Source organism: Mobula birostris, chromosome 20 (genome assembly GCF_030028105.1).
Source record: "Mobula birostris isolate sMobBir1 chromosome 20, sMobBir1.hap1, whole genome shotgun sequence".
NCBI lineage: Eukaryota > Metazoa > Chordata > Chondrichthyes > Myliobatiformes > Myliobatidae > Mobula > Mobula birostris.
In genome coordinates this window covers 3,879,156-3,904,021 of record NC_092389.1, presented here as the reverse complement: position 1 = coordinate 3,904,021, position 24,866 = coordinate 3,879,156, and the positions used below count along the sequence as shown (strand labels likewise).

The 24,866-nt window shown below is 44.6% G+C and overlaps 1 protein-coding gene across 1 annotated transcript in view; it reads left to right on the top strand.

Annotated features, from left to right (window-relative positions):
* dscaml1 (Down syndrome cell adhesion molecule like 1) overlaps nt 1-24,866 on the top strand; it is a 781,005-nt gene that overhangs the window by 582,422 nt on the left and 173,717 nt on the right. Inside the window, exon 18 of the mRNA XM_072283885.1 lies at nt 24,484-24,630. Coding sequence (XP_072139986.1) covers nt 24,484-24,630 — 147 coding nt within the window. The remainder of the gene's footprint in view (nt 1-24,483; nt 24,631-24,866) is intronic.

Sequence of the window (24,866 nt, the reverse complement as noted above, 5' to 3'; positions counted from 1 at the left end):
GAGGCTCTATAAGGCGCTGGTAAGGCCTCACTTGGAGTACCGTGGGCAGTTTTGGGCTCCTTATTTAAGAAAGGATGTGCTGACATTGGAGAGGGTACAGAGAAGATTCACTAGAATGATTCCGGGAATGAGAGGGTTAACATATGAAGAACGTTTATCCGCTCTTGGACTGTATTCCTTGGAGTTTAGAAGAATGAGGGGGGACCTCATAGAAACATTTCGAATGTTGAAAGGCATGGACAGAGTGGATGTGGCAAAGTTGTTTCTCATGATGGGGGAGTCTTGTACGAGAGGGCATGACTTAAGGATTGAAGGGCACCCATTCAGAACAGAGATGCGAAGAAATTTTTTTAGCCAGAGGGTGGTGAATCTATGGAATTTGTTGCCATGGGCGGCAGTAGAGGGCAAGTCATTGGGTGTATTTATGGCAGAGATTGATAGGTATCTGAGTAGCCAGGGCATCAAAGGTTATGGGGGAGTGGGACTAAATGGGAGAATGGATCAGCTCATGATAAAATGGTGGAGCAGACTCGATGGGCTGAATGGCCTAATTCTGCTTCTATGTCTTATGGTCTTATGCTCCTGGTGAGTGTAGGATCCCCACACAGGAAGCATAGGAAATGAATTCTTGAAAGAACTAAAGACTGATTCTCACCCATTCATTACAGAAGTGGAAGTGCATTATGGGCATAGTCATGCTCAGAAACAGGACACCTCCCTGTGTTGATGAGAAAACATTGCAATGAGTAAACACAGATCCCCCGGCATTTTTTTTGTATGCGATCACTGACAATTTATGACAAGCTATAATTTTATTTCTGTTGTAAATGCAGGATAGCGAAGCCCATCTGATATTTGCCTCTTTCTCATCCTAATTGTTTTGTAACAAAGAAGCACCAATCAGCACTTACAAAATCTCAAAATCCAAATTACAGTGGATCTGCCGTCTAATTAAACTGATGTCAGCCTGGATTTACAATTCAATGATCAGTTTTTAATGAGTGTAGCACCCTGTAATCTCCTAACACCGTCATCAGGCACACTATCTCTTAAGCCTGTTATCAGCACAATTCAGCACAGTATAATTGATGTCACACTATTCTAAGGCATAAAGAGAAGGAAGATTGCTTTGCTACTAAACACTTGCAATGACAGAAGAAGAGCTCTTGGTTCTTATGACAGAATCACATAAATTACTGCTCAATGACTGCCTTAGCTGGTAGTTTGATTTTGGAAAGAATCGACATACTTCTGGCTGTGTCCAACTGAGTGGGTTCCACGGCTGCAGTTGTGTAGATGTAATGCCAGCCATGAACTCACATGGATATGTTTTGTTTCAGCATAATTTCTTGTATGCCTTCTGATCCACCTCTGCCACTCTCTCCCACCCCGTTCACACTTTCCCCACTGCTCTCCTTTCCCTCTTCCCCCACTCTGACCTCGCTCCTCCACATCTAACATTTACCCCTTCCCCCTCTACTTTGCTGCCCTCTATCTTCCTACTGTCCCCTTTCACCGTGACCCCATCCTCTGGTTTCCACTCTCTGCCTCACCTCCTATACACTTTATTTTTCCTTTTCTTGTCATTGTTTTACACTCTAAGATCATAAGACTGTAAGACATAGGAGCAGAATTAGGCCATTTGGCCCATCAGGATGGCTGATTGATTATCCCTCTCAACCCATTCTCCTGCCTTCTTCTCATAACCTTTGAAGCCCTTATTAATCAAGAATCTTTCACCCTCCACTTTAAGTATATCCAATGACTTGGCCTCCACAGCCACCTGTGGCAATGAGTTCCAGAGATTCACCACCCTCTGGCTAAAGAAACTCCTCCTCTTCTCTGGTCTAAATGGATGTCCTTCTATTCCGAGACTGTGCCCTTTGGTTTGTCCTAGACTCCTCCACTATAGGAAACATCCTCTCCATGTCCACTCTGTCCAGGCCTTCCCCCTCTACTTTGCAGCCTCTCTATCTCTCTATTCTCCCCCTTTTACCATGCCCCCATCCTCTGCTTCCCACTCCCTCCCTTCCTCACTGCCTCACTTCCAGTATACTACATTATTTTTCTACATTCTTCTGCATTACCTTTTTCCCAGAGCCAAAATGGCTAATATGAAGGGGCATAATTTTAAGCTGATTGGGAAAAAGTATAGGGGGTATGTCAGAGGCAAGATTTTCACACACAGCGGTGGGTGCATGGAATGCCCCAGCAGATACATTACGGGCATTTTAAGAGACTCTTAGATGGGCCACACTGATAATTGAAAAATGTAGGAGGGAAAAGTTTGATCTTAGATTAGGTTAAAAAGTTGGCACGGCATTGTGGACTGAATAGCCTGTACTGTGCCGTACTGTTCTATCTTCTATGTCTCCCTTTTCCCTCACTGTCTCAATTCTTTTGTCTTCTTGCATTTTTTTTCTCCATGCCTCCTCCTCTCACCTTGTCTGCCCGCTCCCTTAAGGCCTTCTCCCTCTACCTCTTCTCTTCACTACCTGTTCCCCTCTTCCCTTCACTCTCTGCTGTTATCTCCCTCTCCTCTCTCCCTTGGTCATTCTCTCCCCATCTCCCTCTGCCTCTCTCTGACCCAGTTCTTCTCAGTCTCTCTCCCTCCCTCTCCCTTCCCCTCTTTTCACACTCTCTCTCTCATATGTTCTCTCTGTCTTTGTCTATCTCAAGTTTTGGGTAAATTCTCAGGTTCTGGAACCTCTTTTTTACTTTTTCTTCCTCTCCCCCTCTCTCCCCCTCCCCCTCCCTCAGTTATTCTCATTCTCATAAATTCTCTCGCTGTCTCTCTCTCCCACTCTCTTCTACCCCCTTCTCTGTCTCACTCACTTTCACCACTTTATTTCACCCCTTCTTTCCTGCCCTTTTCCAATATTCTTCAATCTGTCTCTCTCATTCCCTCTCTCAGTTTCTGTTTCACCATCATATTTTTCTCTCTGTACCTCTCTCCATCCCGAAATCACTTCATCCATCTTTTATCGAGAGAGTCCCATCAGCCTATTGAGTTTATGCCAGCTCTCAGAGCAATCCTATCACTCAATCACCCTGTTACCTCTTCTCTCCTATGTATCCAATGTTTCCCTGATTCTCCCACCATTTAACTACCTAAGATATGGATGGATTGTCCAAGGTCCATGTAGGTAGCACCAGAAGTCAGGATTAAACCCAAGTCACAGTTACTGCGAGGCACTAACACTACCTGATGCTCCACTGCATCACCCATGTTGGAAAGCAGGAAGCTGTGGGATGCCACAGAAAACAGTGCTTGGTATCATTTGTTTACAATCTACAAAAATGAATCTAATGAAGGGAATTAGTCAAATGAAGACACAATTGTTGAAGAAACAAATTTGGTGGGGTGGGGAAAGTAAGTGGTGAAGGAACACAAAATGTCTACCAAGGCAAATTATGGGTGTGTGCATAGATTGGCAGAAAGATTGTAAAGTGAGAAAATGTGTTTGGTCAATGAGCAGTATGGCAACATAACACTTTACAGCACCAGCGATTGAGGTTCAGCTCTCACCACTGTCTGTACGTTTTGATTGATTGATGGAGAAGATCCTGAGAGGCAGGATTTATGAACATTTGGAGAGGTATAATATGATTAGGAATAGTCAGCGTGACTTTGTCAAAGGCAGGTCGTGTCTTCCGAGCCTGATTGAATTTTTTGAGGATGTGACTAAACACATTGATGAAGGTAGAGCAGTAGACGTAGTGTATATAGATTACAGCAAGGTATTTGACAAGGTACCCCATGCAAGGCTTACTGAGAAAGTAAGGAGGCATGGGATCCAAGGGGACATTGCTTTGTGGATCCAGAACTGACTTGCCCACAGAAGGCAAAGAGTGACTATAGACGGGTCATATTCTGCGTGGAGGTCGGTGACCAGTGGTGTGCCTCAGGGATCTGTTCTGGGACCCCTACTCTTCATGATTTTTATAAATGACCTGGATGAGGAAGTGGAGGGATGGGTTAGTAAATTTGCTGATGACACAAAGGTTGGAGGTGTTGTGGATAGTGTGGAGGGCTGTCAGAGGTTACAGCGGGACATTGATAGGATGCAAAACTGGGCTGAGAAGTGGCAGATGGAGTTCAACCCAGGTAAGTGTGAGGTAGTTCATTTTGGTAGATCAAATATGATGAGAGAATATGGTATTAATGGTAAGACTCTTGGCGGTGTGAAGGATCAGAGGGATCTTGGGGTCTGAGTCCATAGGACACTCAAAGCTGCTGCGCAGGTTGACTCTGTGGTTAAGAAAGCATATGGTGCATTGGGCTTCGCCAATCATGGGATTGAGTTTAGGAGCCAAGAGGTAATATTGCAGGTATATAGGACCCTGGTCAGACCCCACTTGGAGTACTGTGCTCAGTTCTGGTCGCCTCACTACAGGAAGGATGTGGAAACCATAGAAAGGGTGCAGAAGAGATTTACAAGGATGTTGCCTGGATTGGAGAGCATGCCTTATGAGAATAGGTTGAGTGAACTTGGCCTTTACTCCTTGGAGCGACGGAGGATGAGAGGTGACCTGATAGAGGCGTATAAGATGATGAGAGGCATTGATCGTGTGGATAGTCAGAGGCTTTTTCCCAGGGCTGAAATGGCTAGCACAAGAGGGCACAGTTTTAAGGTGCTTAGAAGTAGGTACAGAGGAGATGTCAGGGGAAAGTTTTTTACTCAGAGAGTGGTGAGTGCGTAGAATGGGCTGCCGGCGATGGCGATGGTGGTGGAGGCGGATACAGTAGGGTCTTCTAAGAGATTCCTGGACAGGTATATGGAGCTCAGAAAAATAGAGAGCTATGGGTAACCCTAGATAATTTCTCAGTTAAGGACATGTTCGGCACAGCATTGTGGACCGAAGGGCCTGTATTGTGCTGTAGGTTTTCTATGTTTCTATGTTTTCGCTGTGAGTGCGTGGGTTTCCTCCGGGTGCTTAGATTTCCTCCCACATTCCAAAAACATATGAGTTAGGGTTAGAAAGCTATAAGCATGCTATGTTGGTGCCAGAAGCGTGGCAACACTTGCGATCCAGCACATCCTCAGACTGTGGTGATCATTGATGCAAATGATGCAATTCACTGTATGTTTTGAAGCTTCAGTGTACTTATGACAAATAAAGCTAATCTTTAAGGTCTTTAATCTTTCGAACAAAAAATTAAAATATTGGTTAAAGAGAGACTACTGATGCACAGAGTGATCTGAGTGACCTTATCCACGTAGCAGACATATTCAGCAGGTAATTAGAAAAGTGAATCGAATGTTGTAAAAACAGAAGAAGCAGTTCTGGCAGAGTTAACATTTCAGGGCAATCTCCTATCATTAGAGTGCTGTCCTTCATTGAAAAGAGGATTAAGTATAAATGTGAGAAAGTCCTGCCAAAACGGAAGAGAGCATTGGACAGATTTCAAGTGTTTTAGCTACAGTTTAGATCTCCTTATTACAGGAGGGATATACCAGCATTGGAATTGGTCCAGGGAAGGTTCACTGGAATTTGGGTTGAAGAGTTTTTCCCCCCGAGGAGAGATTGAGAAACTTAGGACAGCACTCATTGGGGTTTAAAGGAACAAATGTAATTTTAAGGAGACTTCACAGTGTAAATATTGTGTGGATGATTCCTCTTGTGGAGGAATGTAGAAGAAGGAAGCATGATTCAAAATAAGGGAGGTACCTGTTTAAGGCTGAGAACAAAAAAAACAAAGGTCATTATAGCATAGAGTGGTTAAGGTGGACAGTGTTGCTATAGTGAGGCAGTGATTAAGGCTGTGCTGGTTGGTTCAAGTACCGAATGGTTGAAGGGAAGAAGCTTTTCTTGAACCTGGTGGTGTGGGACCTCAGGTTTCCCTACCTCCTGCCTGATGGTAGCTGTAAGAAGATAGCATGGCTCAAATGCTGACAATAGTTGATGATGAATGTTACCTTTCTGAGGCAGTGATGATGAGGAAGGAGGTTCCAGTGACCTACTCAGCCGAATCCACTACTCTCTGAAGCTTCTTACATTTCTGCACAACTGAATTGCCGTACCAGATCATGATACCACCAGCCATGAGGAACTGGAGCTTTCCTTATGATCCTCCCTGAATACTTCTGAAATGCTGCGAATCGGAGGGGGACAGGTCTGTGTGGAAGAATGGTGGTGAAATGCAGCTCCAAAGCTCATCCTGTTTCAACTAAGCATTAAATAGATTATTTAATTGGTTAATAGTCTGCTTTAGGTGATAATTTAACTGTATGCAAATTGAAGTAATTACAGCACCCTATCAGAACGTCACATTTTAAGTGTACTTGGTAAGATTATTCATAGTTCTAAGGAATAGTGAAAACACGTTTTCCACAGCAATACTGCCAGTTAACCCTTCTTTGATCAGTAGCCTCTTCTCTGGCTATTCTTTAGTTTCAATGATTGTTAATAGGAAGGAGGGAAGGGTAGAACTTGTGTGAGAGGTAGGGAGAAGAAAATTGGAGTGGGAACAGGCCACTCGGCCCCTCAAGCCTGACTCACCATTCAATCTGATCATAGCTGATCCGTCCCCATGCTTCCTTTCTTTTGTGCCAATTCACCATAGCTTTCAATTCCTTGATCTTTCAAAAATTTATCCACCTCTTCTTTAAGTAGCTCTAGTGATCAAGACTACACAGCCTTCTGTCTTGGGGAATTCCAAAGACTCAACACCATCAGTGAGAGAAATTCCCTGCCCACATTGGTTGTAAATGTCCGCCCCTTTATCTTGTAACTTTGTCCCCTTCTTTGAGATTTTCTCATTGGTGGAAACATCCTACATACTACCTTAGAATCTACCTTTTTACCCCTCATTTTTCAAAGATCACTGATTCAACTTACTTAATCACAGAGAGGGTGGTGGAGAAGGGAAAAGGAAGCAAGGGAGGGTAATGAGTAGGTGGTAGGATCTTCCCTGAGGGAGATTCTGGATGTTCAGATTCATTTATTGATCATGGGTACATCAAAACATACAGTAAAATGTCTTATTTGCATTCACAATCATCACAATCAAAGATGTGCTGGGGGCAGCCTGCAAGTGTCACCATCTGATGCCAACATAAAATACCCACAATGCTCAGCAGAACAGCACAGAACAGGTTCCTGCCAAATGGTTTCAGCCCAAAACGTCGACTGTACTCTTTTCCATAGATGCTGCCTGGCCTGCTGAGTTCCTCCAGTATTTTGTGTGTGTTGCTCGGATTTCCAGCATCTGCAGAATTTGTCTTGTTTGTTATGAAGGCATTTGGCATACTTGCCCTCAAAGGCTGAGGCACTGAGAATTCACATTTGGAATCATCTGGCAACTGTACAAAACATTGTTTAAGCCACATGTGGGGTATTGCCTACAATTTTATTTGCCACATTATAGGTAGGATGTGGTAGCATTAGAGAAAGTGCAGAAAGATTCACCAATACATGGCCTTTATTACAAGAAGAGATTGGACATGCTAAGTTCAGATGGAATGATTCCTAAATACAAGAGATACTGCAGATGCTGGAAATCCAGAACAACACACACAAAATGCTGGAGGAATTCAGCAGGTCAGGCAGCATCTATGGAAATGAATGAACAGTACACAGTTTCAACTCAAGACACTGACTGTTTATTCCTTTCCATAGATGCTGCCTGACCTGCTAAGTTCCTCCAACATTTTGTGTGGAATAATTTCTAATGATTTTGAATTAATTATGTATCTGTGTGATGGGTGATGGAGTGGGTTGCAAGAGGGGTAGTTAAAAGTCGAGTTCATTGTTTTATGCACAAGTACATAGAATTAGGGCATCACAATAGCATACAACAGGAATTCTGCAGATGCTGGAAATTCAAGCAACACACATCAAAGTTGCTGGTGAACACAGCAGGCCAGGCAGCATCTCTAGGAAGAGGTACAGTCGACATTTCAGGCCGAGACCCTTCGTCAGGACTAACTGAAGGAAGAGCTGGTAAGAGATTTGAAAGTGGGAGGGGGAGGGGGAGATCCAAAATGATAGGAGAAGACAGGAGGGGGAGGGATGGAGCCAAGAGCTGGACAGGTGATTGGCAAAAGGGATATGAGAGGATCATGATTCAGGAGGTCTGGGAAGAAAGACAAAGGGGGGGGGGGAACCCAGAGGATGGGCAAGAGGTATAGTCAGAGGGACAGAGGGAGAAAAAGGAGAGTGAGAGAAAGAATGTGTGTATAAAAATAAATAACGGATGGGGTACGAGGGGGAGGTGGGACATTAGTGGAAGTTAGAGAAGTCGATGTTCATGCCATCAGGTTGGAGGCTACCCAAACGGAATATAAGGTGTTGTTCCTCCAACCTGAGTGTGGCTTCATCTTTACAGTAGAGGAGGCCGTGGATAGACATGTCAGAATGGGAATGGGATGTGGAATTAAAATGTGTGGCCACTGGGAGATCCTGCTTTCTCTGGCGGACAGAGCGTAGGTGTTCAGCAAAGCGGTCTCCCAGTCTGCGTCGGGTCTCGCCAATATATAAAAGGCCACATCGGGAGCACCGGGCGCAGTATATCACCCCAGCCAACTCACAGGTGAAGTGTTGCCTCACCTGGAAGGACTGTCTGGTCCTGAATGGTGGTGAGGGAGGAAGTGTAAGGGCATGTAAGGGAGGAAGTGTAAGGGACATCTTTCCCTCCCCCCCCCCTGCTTTCCGCAGGGATCGCTCCCTACGTGACTCCCTTGTCCATTTGTCCCCCCCATCCCTCCCCACTGATCTCCCTCCTGGCACTTATCTGTGTAAGCGGAACAAGTGCTACACATGCCCTTACACTTCCTCCCTCACCACCATTCAGGGCCCCAGACAGTCCTTCCATGTGAGGCGACACTTCACCTGTGAGTCGGCTGGGGTGATATACTGCGTCCGGTGCTCCCGATGTGGCCTTTTATATATTGGCGAGACCCGACGCAGAGTGGGAGACCGCTTTGCTGAACACCTACGCTCTGTCTGCCAGAGAAAGCAGGATCTCTCAGTGGCCACACATTTTAATTCCACGTCCCATTCCTATTCTGATATGTCTATCCACGGCTTCCTCTACTGTCAAGATGAAGCCACACTCAGGTTGGAGGAACAACACCTTATATTCCGTCTGGGTAGCCTCCAACCTGATGGCATGAACATCGACTTCTCTAACTTCCGCTAATGCCCCACCTCCCCCTCGTACCCCATCCGTTATTTATTTTTATACACACATTCTTTCCCTCTCTCTCTCCTTTTTCTCCCTCTGTCCCTCTGACTATACTCCTTGCCGATCCTCTGGGTTCCCCCCACCTTTGCCTTTCTCCCCGGACCACCTGTCCCATGACCCTCTCATATCCCCTTTACCTATCACCTGTCCAGCTCTTGGCTCCATCCCTCCCCCTCCTGTCTTCTCCTATCATTTTGGATCTCCCCCTCCCCCTCCCACTTTCAAATCTCTTACCAACTCTTCCTTCAGTTAGTCCTGACGAAGGGTCTCAGCCTGAAATGTCGACTGTACCTCTTCCTAGAGATGCTGCCTGGCCTGCTGCTATCACAATAGCATAGTGGTTAGTGTATTGCTATCACAGCTATTGGACCTGGGTTCAATTTCACCACAGTCTGTAATGTCCTTGAATGTTCTCCTCCGACCACATAGGTTTCAACCAGGTGCTCCGATTCTGCCCCTCCCCCACATCACAAGGACATACAGGTTATTAGGTTAATAATATTAGATTGTAATTGACCAGAATGGGCACATTGGGCTGGAAAGGTTTGTTACTGTGCTGTATCACAAAAATAATTTTTTTTAAAATATGTCTACATGGGTGCAAAAAAAACTTCCTTGCAGTAGCAGCATGTGCACATAACATCATAAAATCAGCATTCACAAGAAAGAAACATAAATTGAACTCAAATCATACACAGATTTACAAGAAAGTACAGAAATAGAACAAAGAATAGTGGTCCATTTTAGTGAAAATTAATGAAAGTGCCCGTAGTTAGATAGCCTGAGAGTTGCCAAGGGATTGGTTGGGTAGGGGTTGGAGGAGGGCAATGCAAAGATGAGTGTGCCTAGAGAGACTCACTGGATTGCACGGCAGTGAGGATTGAAGATCTCCACAAGACTCTTGAAGACAATTCATTGTGACAGGGGTCACCATGAGAAAACACTATGATGAGGATTGATTGATATCACTCTGTGTTCTGGGTTCATTTCCACCCCAGAGAATTTTATACATGTCACAACATCGATTATTCTCTGCAGTGTGGAGGAAGAGAGGCATCTTTGGATCCACGACCATGCATTCTTCAAATTGCCATGCAAGGTGATTGGGTTGTTAAGAATATGTATGGTGTGTTGGCCTACATTAGTTGGGGGTAAAACTGTGGTAAGACTACACTTAGGATATGGTGTTCAGCTCTGGTTGTCTCATTATAGGAAGGATGTGGAAATTTGCCAGGATGTTGTCCGGATTAGAGAGGATGTCGTATTAAGATAGGTTGAGCAAACTATGGTTTTTCTCTTTGCAGCAAAGGAGAATGAGAGGTGACTTGATAGAGGTGTGCAAAATGATAAGAGGCATAGACAGAATGGACATCCAGAGACTTTTTCCTAGGGTGGAAAGGTAAAACAAGAGGTATAATTCTTAGGGGGATGTCAGAGGTGGGTATTTTACACAGAGAGTGGTGAGTGCATGGAATTCCTTGCCAGGGTGGTAGTAGAGGCAGATACCTTAGGGGCATTTAAGTAACTCTTAGATAGACGCATGCATAATAGAAAAAGAGAGGGTGAGATTGATCTTAGAGTAGGTTAAAAGATTGACCCAACATCATGGGCCAAAGGGTCTGTACTGTATATTTTATGTCCTTCAAGTATCTGCCAGTTCTCAAAGTTCTCCTTTCCCATTCACCTACTTGGGTTGCAACGTTATGCCAGAGTCTCATCTGCTCACCCGCTCACTCAAGTGGATGCAGCAAGTCTGAAAGCACTGTTTCACAGTGAAACAGAGTTCTCCATGGTGTGATAGCCTCGGTCTATGTCACTAAATATCAGTTTATCTTGTCACAATTACATCAATGTTTGTAGAAACTTGCTGTGCTCACATTAGCTGCTGTGTTTTCAATGTTACAACTGCCACTGTCTCACTGGATGCAAAACAGACCCAGACACCCAGAGAAGGCTGTAAGGTGATGAATGAATGCACATCTTTATTTTAACAAGAGGAAAAATTGTGAATGTGGCTCATGAAGCAATTGAGGGAATATTGTGAAATTTTAAGGTGGAAGAGGTTGGCTGTGGATTGCTGTCAAGAACTTGTTGAGGTTGAAGGGGACAAGAATGTACTGAATATGATCACTGAACGGCACTTTCCTTGACCCATATATCCCTCTCAGTTATCAAGGGGATAGAAAGAGCTTGCACCTGATTTATTTTAGTTCTGTTCTACAAATGTGGTTATTGATTTCTCTTTCAGAAAAAAAATCAATTGAGATGGTTCGGAGATTTGACTCCTGCCGCGATTGATGTACAAATATGATAGCAGAGCAGGGATGTGTAAACAAGCTGGTGGGATGCCAAACGTGTGATTAATAAAGTAGTTAGTGGTTTCGTTTGCTGCCAGCAAGTCATTGCTGTGCTTCACCAGTGCCATCTTAAACTTATTGGGTCAGTTGGTATTCCATGCTCTATTGTTAAATTAGGAAGCATGTGTAATCAGGAACTTCAAAAGATTAAGATTAGCTTTGTGTTTACAGCAAAACACAGTGAAATGCATCACTTGTGTCAAATCAAATCAGTGAGAATTGTGCTGAAGGCTGCCCACAAATGTCGCCATGCTTCTGACACTAAGATAGCATGCCCACAATTTACTAACCCTAACCATACGTCTTTGGAATGTGGAAGGAAAGCAGAGCACTTGGAGGAAACTGAAATGGAACAGACAAACTCCTGACAGGTAGCAACAGGAAGTTAACCTGGTCACTGGAATGTGGGAGAAAACCATAGGGAGAACATACAAGTTCCTTATGGACAGTGGCACGAATCAAATCCCAATTGGTGTTCGCAGGCCCTGTAAAATGATTGCTCTCATCCTATCCATTTGAAAGTTAGCATGACAATTTCATTTAATGACTGAACATCTGAACCTAAGGAGTCAGCCATTCAGTAGCTAAGATGAGAAGAAATCTTTTCACCCAAAAGGAAGTGGACTATTGAAATTCTCTGCCTAAGGGGTGGTTCAGTCACTGAAAACATAAAGAGATTTTTAGATGTTAGGTATTTAGAAATATTGGTATTGGTTTATTATTGCTACATATATGGAGATGCACTGAAAAAATTAAATTTTGCAAGCCATCCATACAGGTCATTTCAAAAACATAAGTACTTGAGGGAAAAGCAGTAACAGAATGCAGAAAATATTGTTATAAGGTTAGTGTTGGGATGACTAAGTGTAGTGTGAATATGAGGTTAGAGGAAAATGTCTCTGAGGTAATGGATCAGCTTTGAACTTAATGAATGCCTGAACTGAATTGAAGACTTGAGGACCTGAGCTAAAGGGAGAGTTTGAATATGTTCGGACTTTATTCCCTAGTAGGAGAACGAGGGTAGATTTGATGGAAGTATACAAAATTATGAGGGGCATAGAAAGGGGCAATACAAGCAGGCTTTTTCCACTGAGTTTGAGTGAAAGGTAAAATGTTTAAGGGGAACATGAATCAGAATCAGGTTTATTTTCACTGGCATGAGTTGTGAAATTTGCTAACTTAGCAGCAGCTCAATGCAATACATGAGAATAAAGAGAAAAAAATAAATAAGTAAATCAATTACGGTAGTATATATATGTCTATTAAATAGATTAAAAGTAGTGTAAAAACAGAAATAATACATATTAGAAAAATAAGGTAATGTTCAAGGTTCAATGTACATTTAGGAATTGGATTGCAGAGGGGAAGAAGCTGTTCCTGAATCGCTGAGTGTGTGCCTTCAGGCTTCTGTACCTCCTACCTGACGGTAACAGTGAGAAGAGAGCATGCCCTGGGTGATGGGGGTCCTTAATAATGAACGTTGCCTTTCTGAGACACTGCTCCTTGAAAATGTCTTGGATACTGCGGAGGCTAGTACCCAAGATGGAGCTGACTAATTTTACAACTTTCTGCAGTTTCTTTCAGTCCTGTGCAGTAGCCGCCCCCCCCCCCCCCGCCCATATGAGACAGTGAAGCAGCCTGTCAGAGTGCTCTCCACGGTACATCTATAGAAGTTTTTGAGTGTTTTTGCTGATATACCAAATCTCTTCAAACTCCTAATAAAGTATAGTTGCTGTCTTGCCTTCTTTATAACTACATCGATATGTTGGGACCAGGTTAGATCCTCAGAGATCTTGACACCCAGGAACTTGAAACTGCTCACTCTCTCCACTTCTGATGCCTCTATGAGGATTGGTTCGTGTTCCCTCATCTTACCCATCCTGAAGTCCACAATCAGCTCTTTCGTCTTACTGACATCGAGTGCCAGGTTATTGCTGCGACACCATTCCACTAGTTGGTATATCTCACTCCTGTACACCCTCTCGTCACCACCTGAGATTCTACCAACAATGGTTGTATCGTCAGCAAATTTATAGATGGTATTTGAGCTATGCCTAGCCACACAGTCATGGGTATACAGAGAGTAGAGCAGTGGGATAAGCACACACCCCTGAGGTGCACCAGTGTTGCTCGTCAGCGAGGAGGATATGTTATCACCAATCCATACAGATTGTGGTCTTCCGGTTAGGAAGTCGAGGATCCAATTGCAGAAGGAAGTACAGAGGCCTAGGTTCTGTAACTTCTCAATCAGGATTGTGGGAATGATGGTATTAAATGCTGAGCGATAGTTGATAAACAGCATTCTGACATAGGTATTTGTGTTGTCCAGATGGTCTAAAGCCATGTGAAGAGCCATTGAGATTGCGTCTGCCGTTAACCTATTGTGGCGATAGGCAAATTGCAGTGGGTCCAGGTCTTTGCTGAGGCAGGAATTCAGTCTAGTCATGACCAACCTCTCAAAGCATTTCATCACTGTCGATGTGAGTGCGACCAGGCATCTCACATTGTTCTTCTTAGGCGCTGGTATAATTGCTGCCTTTTTGAAGCAGGTGGGACCTTCTGACCGTAGCTGTGAGAGGTTGAAATTTTTGGCTCAGACAGGAGGCAGTTTGTCTGCAGAAGAGCTGGAGAGTACTGCGTGAATAAATACTCCTGCCAGTTGGTTGGTACAGATTTTCAGAGCCTTACCAGGTACTCTGTCGGGCCTTCCACCTAGCAAGGGTTCACTCTCTTTAAAGACAGCCTAACACCAGCCTCTGAGACAGAGATCACAGGGTCACCTGGTGCAGCAGGGATCTTCACAGCTGTAGTTGTATTCTCCCTTTCAAAGCGTGCATAGAAGGCGTTGAGTTCATCTTGTAGTGAAGCATCGCTGCCATTCATGCTATTGGGTTTCGCTTTGTAGGAAGTAATGTCTTGCAGACCTGCCAGAATTGCCGTGCATCCAATGTCACCTCCAACCTCGTTCGAAATTGTCTCTTGGCCCTTGAAATAGCCCTCTGCAAATCATACCTGGTTTTCTGGTACAGTCCTGGGTCACCAGACTTGAATGCCACAGATCTAGCTTTCAGCAGATGACGTACCTCCTGGTTCATCCACGGCTTTTGGTTTGGGAATGTACAGTAAGTCTTTGTGGGCACACACTCATCCACACAGGTTTTCATGAAGTCAGTAACAACTGCAGCATACTCATCCAGGTTTGAAAATGAATCCCTGAATACAGTCCAGCCCACTGATTCAAATCAGTCCTGTAGGCACTCTTGTACTTCCCTTGTCCATACCTTCTTGGTCCTCGCTGCCAGTGCTGCAGTCTTCAGTCTCTGCCTATACTCAGGGAGTAGAAGTACAGCTAGGTGATCAGACTTCCCGAAGTGAGGGCATGGAACAGCATTCTTGATGGTGGTATAACAGTGGTCCAGTGTGTTCTTTCCTCTGGTAGTATGAGTGATTTGTTGATGGCAGTTATTTAGTAACTTTTTCAAGCTGGCCCCCAAAATGATGGTGAATTTATCAGGGTATGCTGTTTTGTGCATGCTGATTATGTTGCTCAGATTATCCAAACATTGGGCTGAGGGGAAGCTGAGGGTGGGGAGAGTGCAGAAGGAGCTGCCAGTGGAAGTGGTGGATGCAGGGTTCGATTGCAACATTTAAGAGAAATTTCAATAGGTACATGGATGAGAGGGGTATGGAGGGCTATGGTGTGGGTGCAGGTCAATGTAACAAGGCATAGTCTAGATGGGCCGAAGAGCCTGTTTCTGTGCTGTAATGTTCTATCATTCCAGAACAAAAGAGAGTCCATAGCTAAATGGCCTACTCTTATTTATGTTTCTAGTGTCTTTATCTGCCTTGAACACAGGTGGATATGCCAGGTCATTTCCAGATGCTCATCATATGTTACACTAGCCCTGCTCTGAGGAGCATTTGATGGCCTTGAGCCTATACTCACCTGAGTTTGGAAGAATGGGAGGAGGAATGTCATTGAAACATATTAAATATTGAAAGGCCTAGATAGAGTGAATGTGGAGAGGATGTTTTCTGTAGTGGGGACGTCTCGGACCAGAGGGCCCAGTCTCAGCATGTGATGTCTATTTAGAACAGAGATGAGGAGGAATTACATTTCTGTGCAAAAGTCTTAGGCACATGCAAAAAAAATTCTGTAAAGCGAAAGAAATACTGTCAAAAAATAATGAAATGTAAAGTTTCTAGATATCAAAAAAATTGCTATAAAGCGCAGTAAAAATAAACTAGGTTGAATCAGTATATAGTGAGACCGCCCTTGCCTTTGAAACTGCATCAGTTCTCTAAGGTTCACTGTTGTACACTTTAATAAGAAAATCAGTTGGCAGGTTGTTCCAAGCATCCTGGAGAACTTGCCACAGTTCTGCAGAAGCTGGCTGCCTCACTTGCTTCTGTCTCTCCAGGTAATCCCAGACAGCCTGGTGATGTTGAGATCAGGGCTCTGTGGAGGCTGTGCCATCTATTGCAGAAATCCTTGTTCTTTTCACTGAAGGTAGTTCTTTGGCCTTGGCCCTGTGTTTGGGATCATTGTCCTGCTGCAGAATGAAGTTGGGACAGATCAGATGTCTCCCTGATGGTATTGTGTGATGGATGAGAGGATTGAGGATTCCATTAATTCTGACCAGATCACCAACTCTATTTAGAGAAATGCAGCCCCAAACCTGCAGGGAACCTCCTCCGTTCTTCACTGTTGGCTGCAGACACTCATCCACGTAGTCCTCTCCAGCTCTTCTGAGGGCAAACTGCCTCCTGTTTGAGCCAAACATTTACACTCTCCAGTCCAGAGCACCTGCTGCCATTGTTCAGCACCCTAGTCCTTGTGTTTTTGTGCGTACGTGAGTCTCTTGGCTTTGTTTCCACTTCAGGGAAATGGCTTTTTGGCAGCAACTCTTCCATGAAGACTACTTCTGACAAGACTTCTCCGGACTGAAGAGGGGTGTACTTGGGTTCCAGTGGTTTCTGTGAGTTCAGAGCTGATAGCAGTGCTGTACTGCTTCCGATTGAGGAGGGACGTCAGTTTCATGTATCTCTCGTCTGCTGCACTACATTTCCGTGGCTGACCACTGCATTTCTGGTCCTCAACCTTGACAGTTTCTTTGTGCTTCTTCAAAAGAGCTTGGACAGCACATCTTGAGGCTCCTAACAACACACTCAAAATGCTGGAGGAACTCAGCAGGCCAGGCAGCATCTATGAACAAGAGTGCAGCAGATGTTTCAGGCCGAGACCCTTCAGCAAGATGAGGTGTCAGAGCTAGAAGGTGGGGGGGAGGAGAGGAAGAAACACAATGTGATAGGGGAAACTGGGAGATGAGGAGGGGTGAAGTAAAGAGCTGCGAAGTTGATTACATAGAACACAGAACATAGAACACAGAACATAGAATAGTACAGCAGAGTACAGGCCCTTCAGCCCACAATGTTGTGCTGACTCTCAAACCCTGCCTCCCATATAAACCCCCACCTTAAATTCCTCCATATACCTGTCTAGTAGTCTCTTAAATTTCACTAGTGTATCTGCCTCCACCACTTGATTGGTGAAAGGGGATGGGGAATAGAGAAGGGGGAACCATTACTGGAAGTTTGAGAAATTGATGTTCATGCCATCAGGTAGGAGGCTACCCAGACAGAATATAAGGTGTTGCTCCTCCACCCTGAATATGACCTCATTATGACAGTAGAGGAGGCCATGGACTGTCATATTGGGATGGGAATGGGAGGTGGAATTAAAACAGATGGCCACTGGGAGATCCCGCTTTTTTTAGTAGATGGAACGTAGGTGCTCAGCGAAGTGGTCTCCCAGTCTATGTCAGGTCTCACTGATGTACAGGAGACCACACCAGGAACCCCATCCTCACCACATTCTACAGAGGATGTATTGAGAGCATCCTGAGCAGCTGCATCACTGCCTGGTTCGGGAATTGCACTGTCTCGGATCGCAAGACCCTGCAGCAGATAGTGAGGTCAGCTGAGAAGATCATCGGGATCTCTCTTCCTGCCATCACAGACATTTACACCACACGCTGCATCCGCAAAGCTAACAGTATTGTGAAGGACCCCACGCACCCCTCACACAAACTCTTCTCCCTCCTGCCATCTGGCAAAAGGTACCAAAGCATTCGGGCTCTCACGACCAGACTGTGCAACAGTTTCTTCCCCCAAGCCATCAGACTCCTCAATACCCAGAGTCTAGACTGACATCTACATCATTTATTATTATATTGTAATTTGTCCTCTACTGTGCCTATTGTCGTGTTTATTAATTATTGTACTGTCCTGCACTGTATTGTGCACTTTATGTAGCCCTGTGCAGGGTCTGTAGTCTAGTGCAGTTTTTATGTTGTTTTACATAGTCTAGTGTAGCCGTGTGTTGTCTCACATAGTCTGGTGTAGTTTTGTGTTGTTTCACGTAGCACCAGGGTCCTGGAGGGACGTTGTTTCATTTTTACTGTGTACTGTACCAGCAGCTGATGGTCGAAATAACAATAAACTTGACTTGACACCGTATATGACCCCAACAGACTCACAGGTCAAGTGATGCCTCACCTGGAAGGACTGTCTGGGGCCCTGAATGCTAGTGAAGGAAGAAGTGTAGGGGTAGGTGTAGCATTTGTTCCGCTTGCAAGGATAAGTGCCAGGAGGAGGATCAGTGGGAAGGGACGAATGGAAAAGGGAGTTGCGTAAGGGACGATCCCTGCAGAAAGCAGAAGGTTTGTGGGAGGGAAAGATGTGCTCGGTGGTGAGATCCTGTTGGAGATGGCGGACGTTACGGAAAATTATTTGCTGGACGTGGAGGCTGTAGGGGTGGTAGGTGAGGATAAAAGGAACCCTATCCTGGGTGGGGTGGCAGGAGGATAGAGTGAGGGCAGACATGCACGAAATGGAAGAGTTGCGATTGAGGGTAGCGTTGATGGTGGAGGAGGAGAAGCTCTTTTCTTTGAAGAAGGAGGACATCTCTTTCATTCTAGAACAAAAAGCCTCATCCTGAGAGCCGATGCAGCGGAGATGGAGTAATTGAGAGAAGGGGGATGGCATTTTTATAAGTAACTGTTACATCTTTCTACCAGACGTAGATTGGACGACTGCTTTATGCACCGTCTGCAAAAAAAAAAGTGGGGTCTCTCAATGGCCACCCATTTTAATTCCACTTCCCGTTCCCATTCCGACAAGTCCATCCATGGTGTCCTTTATTGTCGCGATGAGGCTACACTCAGGTTGGAGGAAAAACACCTTATGTTCCATCTGGGTAGCCTCCAACCTGATGGCATAAACATCAATTTCTCGAATGTCCAGTAATGCCCCCCCCCTTTCTCTATTCCCCATCCCCTTTTCCCTCTGTCACTTTATCTCCTTGCCTGTCCATGATCTCCCTCTGGTGCTTCCCCTCCCCCTTTTCTTTCTTGCATGGCCTTCTGTCCTCTCCTATCAGATGCCCCTTGCTCCAGCCCTGTATCTCTTTGACCAATCAACTCCCCAGTTCTTTACTTCACCCTCTCGCTTCAGGTTTTACCTATCACCTTGTGTTTCTCTCTCCCCTCTGACTCTGACCTCTCATGTTTTTCTCTAGTCTCACTGAAGGGTCTCAGCCCAAAACGTCAACTGTACTCTTTTCCATAAATGCTGCCTGGCCTGCTGAGCTCCTCCAGCATTTTGTGTGTGTTACCTGGATTTCCAGCATTTGCAGATTATCCCTTTGATCTTGAAACGAAACTCCTGTCTGCCATGAAATTTCTGCTTGGGAGAGACCTTGCCAATGCAGGGTGACCACCTTGTGTCTTGTTGCTCTGCTCACTTTTGCCATGGTGTAAGAATTGATGATTTGAAGACCCTTCGTCACACCTTCACCTTTTTAGTTTGGTTGTCCTTTGCGCAGTTTGATTCCTTCTCCACCCATTTCTGTTTAGTTCATTCAACTCATTATATCATTGACCATTCGCCTCCTGCTTGTTATCTCTGTTTAATCACGTACTGGGTTATATACCTGCAAGGTCATCAAGTTTTTTATCCCATAAATGGTCTATTACTTAATATCTTACTTTCTTTAACAAAATATAAACATTTCTCTAACATTTAATTTTTGAGAATTAATGTTTGTAAATCTAAGATTTACTCTTATCTACTGACACTATAGAAGACAAAAAATAAACATCTAAAACAAAATTTGTATCAAAAATCTAGGGTGCGTAAAACTTTTGCACGGTACTGTACTTTAGCCAAAGGGTGGTAAATCTGTGGAATTCATTGCCACAGATGGCTGTGGAGGCCAAGTCTTTGAGTATATTTAAAGTAGAGTTTGAAAGGTTCTTGATTGGCCAGGGTATCAATGGGAAGAGGGCAGGAGAATGGGTTTGAGAAGGATGATAAATTAGTCATGATAGAATGGTGGAGCAGACTCAATAGCCTACTACTGTTCCTATGTCTTATTGCCTTATGGTCTTATGGTTTCTCATTGGTTTCAGAAGAAACAGGAAAAGGTTGTACACTTTATCGTTAGAGCTGTCAAACGGAGACCTCCTTAGAAATCTGTCACATCTGTCAACTGTATGCCGGACAATACCAAGTTGTGAGAGCTTTGTATCAGGATGCCCTTAATGTGACGGACAATTCAAACTCGTTCAGCTCAGTATCCTGCAGCCAGGCAAATGTTATTAATTGATTCAACCATGCATGTAAACCTGTTGATAACCTGTATTAAACCATCTGTGTCGATATTGGTGACCATCTGTCTTTTAAGTTGATGGCGTGCAACTGGACAGTTCTTCAATCCCTCCAACAGGGAGAAATTGAGGATATAAAGATGCACGTATGCTGTGATTCTGAGCAGAAAATGACCATTTGCAGAAGATAGATAAATAGGAGTTTTCTGAAAATGTGACAAGAGACATAGAACATAGAAAACCTACAGCACAATACAGGTCCTTCGGCCCACAATGCTGTGCCGAACATGTACGTACTTTAGAAATTACCTCGGGTTACCCATAGCCCTCTATTTTTCTAAACTCCATGTATCAAACTTCAGATGTGTTCATCAGACTGCCAGTCAGGAAATTCTGTGAAGCAGTGGGAAGTTTTCTGACTTTACCTAATTGAATTTTGGCAAACATCTGTCATATTTTCCGGTGCACTAGTCACACAGTTGTACGTTTGTACAGGCCCTTCAGCCCATGGTGACTAGTCCAGCCCTATTTATAATGATCCCTTTTACCCTTTACCACTTTCTGTGCCCTGGCAATTCAAGTGTTCGTCTGGATGCTTCAAACTTCCCAACTCTTTGTTCCAGGTCCTCTGGGTACCGCACAAATGCGCTACCCACACACAACCACACATGCAGCTGTACATGCACATTGGGCAGACATGCACACATATGGATGCACTACACATGCACACACATGCAATCACACAAATGCATGTGCACACACATGCACATTAGCACACACAATGTACACATCACACACACCACACGCACATCTACCTACAGACACACCATCTACATATGCACACAAACACACGGGCACATGCATACCCATGCATCCACACACATACATACTCACGCGCATGCACACATACACTCCCACATGCACGTACACACAAATAGACTGCTGGACATGCAGATTGACATCAGCACAACATAAGACCATAAGATATAGGAGCAGAAGTAGGCCATTTGGCCCATTGAGTCTGCTCCGCCATTCAATCATGGGCTGATCCAATTCTTCCAGTCATCCCCACTCCCTTGCCTTCTCCCCATACCCTTTGATGCCCTGGCTAATCAAGAACCTATCTATCTCTGCCTTAAATGCACCCAATGACTTGGCCTCCACAGCCGCTCGTGGCAGCAAATTCCGCAGATTTACCACCCTCTGACTAAAGTAATTTCTCCACATCTCAGTTCTAAAAGGACGTCCTTCAGTCCTGAAGTCGTGCCCTCTTTTCCTAGACTCCCCTACCATGGGAAGTAACTTTGCCATATCTAATCTGTTCGGGCCTTTTAACATTCAGAATGTTTGACTTCTGTTGCACAGAGTTATATAACACACAGGAAGCTATAATAGGTATTGCCTTGCACACAAAACGAGCTTCTTCCAAGCAAGCTCTTAAATATTAATAATTACCCCCACCCTCATTTCTGTTGTCCTCAGATTACCATATCAGCTCCCATATGACCCAGGGTCCAGAGGAGGTTAGCAAGAATTATCCTGGGAATGAAATATGAGGAGAATTTGATGGCTCTCGACCTGTACCCACTGGGATTTAGAAGAATGAGGGGGATCTCATTGAAACCTACCAAATATTGAAAGGCCTAGATAGAGTGGACGTGCAGAGGATGTTTCCTTTACTTGGGGAGTCTAGGACCAGAGAGCAGAACCTCAGAATATGAGGATGTCCCTTTAGAACAAAGTTAAAGAGCAATTTCTTTAGCCAGAAGCAGGTCAATCTGTGGAATTCATTGTTACGATCTGCTGTGAAGACCAAGTCATTGGGTATATTTAAAGTGGAGGTTGATAGGTTCTTGATTAGTCAGGATGTCAGAGATTATGGGGTTAAGACAGGAGAATGGGGTTGAGAGAGAAAATATATCAGCCTCAGTTTTTTTTTATTTCTCTCCATTTGGAAAATAGTCCACCCTTTCATTTCTTCTACCAAAGTGCATGATCATACACTTCCTGACACTTTATTCCATCTGCCATTCCTTTGCCCATTCTTCTTCATAATCTCACAAACACAAAGAAATCTGCAGATGCTGGAAATTCAAGCAACAGACACAAAATGCTGGTGAATGCAGCAGGCCAGGCAGCATCTCTAGGAAGAGGTACAGTCAACATTTCAGGCCGAGACCCTTCGTCAAGACTAACTGAAGGAAGAGCTAGTAAGAGATTTGAAAGTGGGAGGGGGAGGGGGAGATCCAAAATGATAGGAGAAGACAGGAGGGGGAGGGATGGAGCTAAGAGCTGGAGTGATCCCACCACTAAGCACATCTTTCCCTCCTCTCCCCTTTCTGCTTTCCACAGAGATTGCTCCCAATGTGACTCCCTTGTCCATTTGTGCCCCACCCCATCCCTTGCCACCGATCTCCCTCCCGGCACTTATCCTTGTAAGCGGAACAAGTGCTACACATGCCCTTACACTTCCTCCCTCACTTCCATTCAGGGCCCCAGACAGTCCTTCCAGGTGAGGCGACACTTCACCTGTGAGTCGGCTGGGGTGATATACTGTGTCTGGTGCTCCCGAAGCGGCCTTCTATATTTTGGCGAGACCCGACGCAGGCTGGGAGACCATTTCACTAACACCTACGCTCTGTCCGCCAGAGAAAGCAGGATCTCCCAGTGGCCACACATTTTAATTCCACGTCCCATTCCCATTCTGACATGTCTATCCACGGCCTCCTCTGCTGTCAAGATGAAGCCACACTCAGGTTGGAGGAACAACACCTTATATTCCGTCTGGGTAGCCTCCAACCTGATGGCATGAACATTGACTTCTGTAACTTCCGTTAATGCCCCACCTCCCCTTCGTACCCCATCCCTTATTTATTATTTATTTTCTCTCTCTCCTTTTTCTCCCTCTGTCCCTCTCACTATACTCCTTGCCCATCCTCTGGGCTTCCCCCTCCCCCTTTTCTTTCTCCTTAGGCCTCCTGTCCCATGATCCTCTCATATCCCTTTTGCCAATCACCTGTCCAGCTCTTGGCTCCATCCCTCCCCCTCCTGTCTTCTCCTATCATTTTGGATCTCCTCCTCCCCCTCCCACTTTCAAATATCTTACTATCTCTTCTTTCAGTTAGTCCTGACAAAGGGTCTTGGCCCGAAACGTCGACTGTACCTCTTCCTATAGATGCTGCCTGGCCTGCTGTGTTCACCAGCATTTTGTGTGTGTTGCTTCTTCATAATTTGTCTAAGTCCTTCTGTAGCCTCTCTATTTCCGGAAAACTACCTGCCCCTCCACCTATCTTCATATAACCTGCAAACTTTGCAGCAAAGCCATCAATTCCATCATCTAAATCATTGAGATAAAACATAAAAAGAATAAGTCCTGACACAGACCCCTGTTGAACACCACTAGTCACCAGCAGCCAGTCAGAAGAGGCTTCCTTTATTCCCACTCCTGCCAATCAGCCACTGCTTTATTCATGCCAGAATCTTCCCTGTAATACCATGGGTTTGTAGCTTGTTAAGCAGCTTCATGTGTGGCACCTTGTCAAAGATCTTCTGAAAATCCAAGTACACAGCATTAACTGATTCTCTTTTGTCTACCCTGTTTGTTATTTCTTCAAAGAATTCCAACAGATTTGTCAGGTAAGATTTTCCCTTGAGGAAACCAGGCTGGCTATGGCCTATTTTATCATGTGCCTCCAAGTACCCTGAGAGCTCGTCCATAATAATTGATTCCAACATCTTCCCAACACTGAGGTCAGACTAACTGGCCTATCGTTTCCTTTCTTCTGCCACTCTCCCTTCTTGTAGGGTGGAGTGACATTTCCAATTTTTCAGTCTTACAGAATCATTCTTGAAAGATCAGTACTAATGCTTCCACAATCTCTTCAGCCACCTCTTTCAGAACCCTGGAGCGTACACCATCTGGTCCAGGTGACTTATCTAATTTCAGACCCTTCAGTTTCCAAAGACTCTTCTCTCTAGTAATGGTAACTTCATGCACTTCATGACCCCTGATAAAGGGTTGTTGTTCATTTGGGTGATTGTCATGAATTCCTTATTGTTTGGTGATGGTTAGATTGCATTGATTTCATTTTAGAAAGAAATCTATTAAGATGGTTCAAAGTTTTGACTGCTGCACTGCTGCCACAGCTGATGTATAGAAGTTAAAGCAGGAGCAGAGTTCCTCTTTGTTTAATGACGATTACTTTGGTTTGTAACATTGACAAGGTTTGCTTTGAATTATCATTTGTCATTTTGCTCTCTCTCTCAGTTCCCAGCCAACCTCCAGACAACGTGAAGGCTGTGTCCATCTCATCGGATGTCGTCACTATTGTTTGGTCACCACCTCCACGTAGTACTTTGAATGGAGTATTGAAAGGTTTCCGTGTCATTTACTGGTCTGTGCACCAAGATGGAGGTTAGTTTCTTGGTCCTAATCTTCAGCTGAACATTTAAAATGCCTATATATCTATTTTCTTTCATGCTTGTGCATACAAAATTGAGGTATCCAGAGCTGGAGACAAGTACTGCCGGCTCATACAAAGTACATTTAGATATCAGAATGAAGCTTCCTTTAATCCCAACCTGTGGTCCACGGACCCCTTGCTGAATGGTATTGGTCCATGGCATAAAAAATGGTTGGGAACCCCTACC